Consider the following 7422-nt stretch of genomic DNA (forward strand, 5'->3'; position numbering starts at 1 on the left):
AGCCTCCGCACCCCAGTGAGGCAAATGTGTGTACATTTGAATATATATTTGAGGGGGACACAATGGAAGAAGTTTGTGAGAGATCTTTTATAATCAAATTGTATAGAAATTTTTGATCGACATGCTTTGAATATATGTTCTATGCATGTTTTTGTTGGAGATTTTTTAAATCAATGTAGTTTTGATATTGGATGGTTTGGATTATGTAGTTGGTTTTTTTATTTGATGAATTAGATAATATACTTGACTGGTTGAATGCATGTTTTGTTTTGATTTTCATTTTTGTTATATTGCTTTTTCAGTTTTGGTATTTTGGTTTGGTAATATGAGTGTTTTAGTTTTGGAATTTTGGCAGAATACAAAGCAGGTGATTCATGGCTTAAAAATTAATATACATATATACATCGGTTATTTAAAGAAAATGAATTAAAAGACAAACATAGACACCAACCAATATAAAGTAGCTGATGTAAGGTAAGTAAATATACATCAGTTGTTAATAAAGCTGATGTAAAGTATAACTATAGATACCGGTTAAAATAAAGTAACTGATGCTAAAAATGCAATACCACATCAGGTTCTTAATTAGAACCGTTGTGAAAGGTGGTTATAGACATCGGTTAAAAACCGATGTCTAAGACCCCTACCTTTTACATCACATGCGAAGACATCGGTCCTATTTTCAATAGACATCGGTTTTTAGCCGATGTCTAAGCCAGTTTTTGTAGTAGTGTTGAATGATTAATATAAGTATTTTCAATTATTTGTAAGCTTGGCGAGATGATAAGATACAAATTTTACTAGGGTTTGTCTAGTGTGTGCCCATGGGCACATACTAAGCGCAGAATTTTATATGTTTGGAAGATTTTGATTGGTGTGGTTGTTGCATTTGTAGAGGGTCCATCATTATTAAGATACAAAAACCAATCAAAACCTCTCAAACTTATAAAACTCCGCGCTTAGCATGTGCCTATGGGCACGCACTAGAAAAACCGATTTTACTAATTGAACAAGGTGCATAAGAGGCGCAGCAGTAACACAGGTCTATATAAATATATATACTGGAATTGAATCATCTTCGGGATCATATCCTGAGAGGACTAAAGCACCCATAGGAGTTAAAACCTATAACTAACTAATCTTCTTATAAGTTAGTGAAATAAACACTGAAGTTAAAAATAGTTGGTAGATATCACTCTCTTTTTATGATGTAGCTAGATCAAGTATTTTTGGTCAAAGTGAGCATGCATGTATAATATTTTTTAAACTTATGAGAACCAAAAGTAATTGTGTGAATCATTATTTCCTATAATAGTATCACATTTTTGCTTTAAACATTATAACTTTTTTCCATAAACCCTAAACTTTGCATATAAACCTCGCTTCTCTCTTCCTCTCCTAGCTAGGTTGTCTAATTTGATTTTAGAGTCTATCTCAACCTCGAATCTGCCTCAATGTTGAAGATGGGTGTCTCTCCATTCAAATTCTACATATATACTACCTCATAGGGGTGATCGCGGTCCGGTTTGGTTCGGGTTGGAGGTAGAACCGGAACCAAACCATATATTAGCGGTTTTTTAAAATCTGAAACCAACCCGCGACCCACAAACCAATTAACCCGGACCAAGCGGTGCGGTTTTTAATGGTTCGGTTAAGCGGATTGATCGGTTTATGACTAAGGCTTATAATCAGAAATGAGAATTCATGAATAATACTAGAAAATAGAGGATCATTTTGTCTCAATTTACATAATTTCACATAGTTAAATTAAAATACAAATTTTAGTCTAATAAAATGCATAAAGTTGAACCGAAGTCGTGGATTACTGAATTGATATGACACTTAGTTGGTATTGATAAGGTAAGCAACTAAACAACCTAGCAAGTATAAACTAAAAAATTAACATATTTATGTAAAACTAATATTTTGTATATATATAATATTAAATATTTATATTTTATATATATACATGCGGTTCGGTTTTATAACGGGTTGGTTTAATATAAAACCGAAACCAACCCACAAACCACGGTTTTTTAAATTAGTCGAACCGAAACCGTAAACCTCATTGCGGTTTCGGTTTGGATCGGATTAATATCGGATTGGTTTATGCGAATAAAAATACATATAAAGAATTTAAATATCATCTTATATGGGAAAAGAAGAGGTGTACAATAGCATCGTAGTGATATCAAATACCAAAACAATCAAACATGACCACTATATCCTGTTGAAACAACCATATATATGGATGGTAATATGTACACAAGATGCCCATGCTGGAAACGTTATTTTCATGAAGACTCGTGAATTTGTGTATCATAAAAAGGTAGTGATTTATATATACAATATGCATGAACAGAGAGTTGCACATAAATATATTAACAAATAAGTATTGACTTCTGCGATATGAGATCACATATAATAATTAGATTTGATGAGATGAAACCTGGTCTTATGGACTTAATTACACAAAATAATATAAAATAAATTTAGAGAAAGTGAGTATACACCGCTACAAAATAATGCTTAAGAGACGCTGCTTAGATAACGTTTTTATGATGTGTTATGTAAGTTATGTGCTTGCATAACGTTTTTGTGAACAAACACTATGTAAGTATTATAAAAAATACAAATAAAATGAAGAAATAAATTAGTATTAGCGTATGATAAATGAACGCTATGTAAGTATCAATTTCCATAGCGTTTAGTGAAACGATGTAGAAGATTATGTTTTGTAAGTAATTATTGACACTCCAATAGAGTTTTTAGGAAAACGTTGTTTAAGACAGTGTATTATAAGTATCAACTTAGATTTAATAAAACGCTATGGAAGATAATATTTTTTAAATAATGTATATGTATTTTTTAAACATCCTCAAGTTCTTTGACCAAGATGGAGATTTTTTTCTAAAAATGCTAAATTATATGAATATTAATTTTAATTCTGTGTAATTTTGAGTAAACATTTTTTAAGATTTAAAGATTTTTTTTACAGAGGCAGAGTTATATATTTGGCAAATAAACAATAAATCAAGAAAATTTATAGTTTTAAGAAGTAAAAACACTACAAGAAACTAGTTTTTAACGAGCGACTGCATCCTATCACTGAGATTCGTCGCTGAAAGTTGTTGCAGAAAATCTGGTCGCTGATGTGAACTTTTGCGACGACTTTTGGCGACCAAATTGCTAGCTAAGGCTTTCAGCGACCGAATGGATCGCTAATCTGAGTCAACACCGTCTTACACTTATCCACGTTTCCGCGACTAATTCAGCGACCGCAGCCGGTCGCTAAAATTTGCGACCAACTTCAGTGTCTCTAAGTTGCAGTCGGTCGCTAAAATTTGCGACCACTTCAGCGTCTCTAAGTTGTCGCTAATCTGTCGACTAACTTTAGCGACAACAGCCCGTCGATCTATAGAAAGAAAGACAAATGAGTTAGGAACAAGAAGAGGGCAACTGATTTCTGTGACCATTATTTGCGACCGACTGCGTTTGCAAATTTCAGCTACTAATTTTAGCTATTTTGCGACAACTATTGGCAACTATATGTTGTTGCTATTTGTTCTAGGATCATTTTATTTCTTGTGATGGATGTCGGTCGCTGATACCCAATTTTAGAATTTTAATATCTTTTTTATTTCATAGAATTATCAAATATATTAAACACAGAATGAAAATGTAATTACACATTCCATTCACATAATCACATCTTACTGATTGTTTATTTAGTTGAGTAATTAACTAATAAGTACTACTTACTAGTACTACACTACTGCTACATAGTCAAGGTGAAACTTTATATTCGGGGCAAAAGAAGCTCCCAGCCATGCAGTGTACAGTGAGGTAGTAGTTCTGATTTTTTCTTCCTTGATTACTTGCTCTTTTTTAGAATCTATTTCAATTACACTACTCCTTCGCTTTCATCACATTTATGAGAAGAATGAGTTGTTTCTATGCTCACATTTTACAATCAAATAAGTTATTTAGTTATACATATCATTCATATGTATTCATCTGTGAATATCTGAGCAAAGGGAAACAATGTTGCAGAGAGCTGCCAGCAACGCGTATTCGTGGTGGTGGGCTAGCCACATTCGAACCAAACAATCCAAATGGCTCGAACAAAGCCTGCAAGGTAATCAAGATTTTAGATTATGCTAACTTGAATATAGTTTGGATAATTTTACTTTACTGATAATTATTATGGATAATTGTTACGAAGAATGCAATAAATATTCTTCAAGACAGTGATTAATTGAGATATCTGGTTGATTTGTTTTATGTTTTAGAGATGGAAGAGAAGGTGGAGTACATCCTGAAGCTCTTTCAAGAAGATGGAGATTCTTTTATAAAGAAGGCAGAAATGTACTACAAGAGGAGGCCTGAGTTCATAGAATTTGTCGAAGAATCCAGGCATGCCTATCGAGCTTTAGCACAAAGATATGACAAGTTATCTACAGAGTTACAAAATGCCAATACCACTATTGCTACTTGTCTGCCAGATCAAGTTCATTATTCTATGGACGACGATGATGAGGATTATAATGTCAAAGGTCACAAAGCTCCAAAAGGTGTCGGGCCTCCAAAAGGCGTTGAGCCTCCAAAAGGCATCCAACAGAGTGCACCGCCTCCAAATGTGCCCAAAGTTCCTAATGCTCCAATCAAGTCCTTGAAGGGTATTATAAGTGACGCGTCAAAGAAACTGTCTAAGAAACCAACAAAACCAACTTATGCGCAGATTAAGCCTAAGCCTCCTCCCAAGTCTGGTTTGACAGAGGCTGAAGCCTCTGAAGAGGTTGATAAGCTTCAGAAAGATATATTAGCATTGCAGACTATGAAAGAGTTTGTGAAGAGTTCTTATGAAAATGGATTAGAAAAGTTTCGCAAAATTGAGAGTGAGATTATGGAGAAACAGGACAGGGCTAGTAAATTGCAAGATGAATTTGGTATAACAAGCGTGATTGAGAATAACGATGCACGGGATGTGATGGCAAAAACAGCACTCAAGTCTTGTCAGGATACGTTGGCTCAGTTGCAGAGTCAACAAGATAAGTCTAGTGAGGAAGCTGAGGCAGAGACTAAAAGGCTTGAGAAGGCTCGTCTAAGAGTGAAAGAACTCAGAAAAAAGTTTCTCCCTGATGAACCTTCTGATAATGAAACCTCTGATCAGCACGATGATCCAAAGGCACTAGGTGGAGAGTCGACAAGCATAAACCAGGAGGTTGGCCCCCAGCGACAGAAATTGGAGGAAATTATAGAGACCATTAAAAAACTTGATGAATCTAGTGGCTCTATCACAGTGACAGAACTAGCTGAGAAGATAAATGAACTTGTGAATGAGGTGATCCATTTGGAAAGTTCAGTTTCGTCTCAGACTGTTCTAAAGAACAGACTTAAAACAGAAGCGGATGATCTTGAGTCACACATACAGCACTTTGAAGATGAGAAAGAAACCACGAAACATGGACCACCAAATGTGAGTGAGAGAGTGAAAGATTTGGAAAAGAAACTAAAATCAGTTGAGGTTTTAAACCAGAATGTTAAGACTAACAACAATAACTTTCGAACACATTTGTCTGTGGTCCATAGTAGCCTTGATAAAGTATCCGAGAAGCTTCACACTGTAAAATCAGATGAAGAAGGAGAGCAATCACAAGAAGCATCAGATAGCGAAGACAAGGGACCAGAAAAGACTAAAGCACATGACATACCAAAGGTTCAAAGAGAATCACCTGATGAGGTTGAAGGTGGAGATATAAATTCTAATAAACCAACCACTACTGATATATCAAATGAAGATATTGATCCTGATGACGAGGCAAACTTGCCACAATTGCTCTTGAATGGCGTGGAAGATAAAGACAAGATTCTCAAAAAAGAGTACGATACAATTATAAGAAACTACAAAGAAATCAAAAAGAGAATTCTCAATGAGGAGAAGACTAGTGATGCCCTCTTTCAAACAACAGTACAAGTCAGAGTACTGAGGATTGCTGTTGCTAAGAGGGACAAAGAAATTCAAGCTTTGCGCGATAAGTTACAAGAGAATGCACCTGAAGCAGGAGTCGCGACAGTAGGTGAAGATGCACATACTCATCCAGAAGATGAAGTGGAGGAAGAAATCAATAGTTTGATAAATGAATCCAAACCAGAATCACCTTTTGAGAAGAAACTCAAGGATCAGATTGACGGGATCCTGGATGAGAACCTTGATTTCTTCTTACGGTTTAGTACCACATTTCATCAAATACAAAAATTCAAAAACAGTATAACAGATTTACAGGATGAAATCTCCAAATTTAAGGCAAGGGAAGCGAAGAAAGCAGAAGGAAAACCTGATCAACTTGACATTGAATTTAAATCAGATGTACGCGCAGTATTCAGGCATCTCAATGAAATAAAATCCGAATTAAGAGTATGGTTAGAACAGAGTGACTCACTCAAGGAAGAACTTCAAACCAGATTTTCTTCACTATGCAGTATTCAACAAACAATAATAGCAGCTCTGAAGGAAGGTGTTGAAAAAGACGAGATCGCGTTCACCAGTCATCAAGCAGCAAAGTACCAGGGTGAAGTTCTGAACATGAAGCAAGAGAACAAGAAGGTTAATGAGGAGTTGCAAGGAGGAATAGATAATGTAACTTCACTCCAGACTGAATGTGAAGATGCAATAAAAAAATTGGACGAGGCATATGGACTAACAGAAAATGCTGCGAGGAATGTTAACAAGCCTGGAATTCCATTACGCTCATTCATCTTCGGGAATAAAGAAAAGAAGAAGAAGCCTGGACTGCTTTCCTACATGCATCCGAAAAAATGAAATGTAAAGAAATTAAATTATGTGTATGTTTAGCAACAATCCAGGACAATATTTTCAATAGAATTCCGTTTGTACAAAAAGATGTAGCACTCTCTTAGTCAAGAACTTATACAATTCAACAGCTTCTACTAGAGCTTGAGCTAGAATACTAGATGAACATTTTTTTACTCTTTTTTTTTTTGTAAACGAAACAATGTCATTGACAGTAACTTTGGTCTTAACCTCATACGTTTTTAGCTGAATGCTTTTAAGCTAAAACTTGTTCGTCCTCAAATCCGGACTTGCCTGGACCAAGAGGACTTGACTGAAACTACTTTAAGCTCAACTACATTGGTGCATATCAGCAGTGGCGGATCCAGAATTTTAGCTAGGAGGGGGCTTTATTAATATTAAAAAAATTGCCGAAGGGAAGCACTAAAGACTGAGGTTTGGAGGCAGGAGGCAGCAGAGCAAAGAGAGAGCGCAATTTTTTTTAATCTTTTCACTTCACGACATCCAAGTCTCGTATATATAATATATAATGTAAATAATTTAGTTAATGGACTGGGCTCACTGTAAAAATGAATGCACTAATTTTTGTTGGAGCGGGCTCATTGCAT

The 7422-nt window shown here is 35.2% G+C and overlaps 1 protein-coding gene across 1 annotated transcript; it reads left to right on the plus strand.

Moving 5' to 3' along the window:
* The first annotated feature begins 4294 nt into the window (after positions 1-4294).
* Positions 4295-6823, plus strand: LOC108226216 (kinase-interacting protein 1). The gene has a single exon (XM_017401163.2). It carries the CDS (start codon positions 4295-4297, stop codon positions 6821-6823), a length of 2529 nt encoding a protein of 842 aa, XP_017256652.2.
* The last annotated feature ends 599 nt before the right edge of the window (positions 6824-7422 follow it).

This window comes from Daucus carota, chromosome 6, assembly GCF_001625215.2.
Source record: "Daucus carota subsp. sativus chromosome 6, DH1 v3.0, whole genome shotgun sequence".
NCBI lineage: Eukaryota > Viridiplantae > Streptophyta > Magnoliopsida > Apiales > Apiaceae > Daucus > Daucus carota.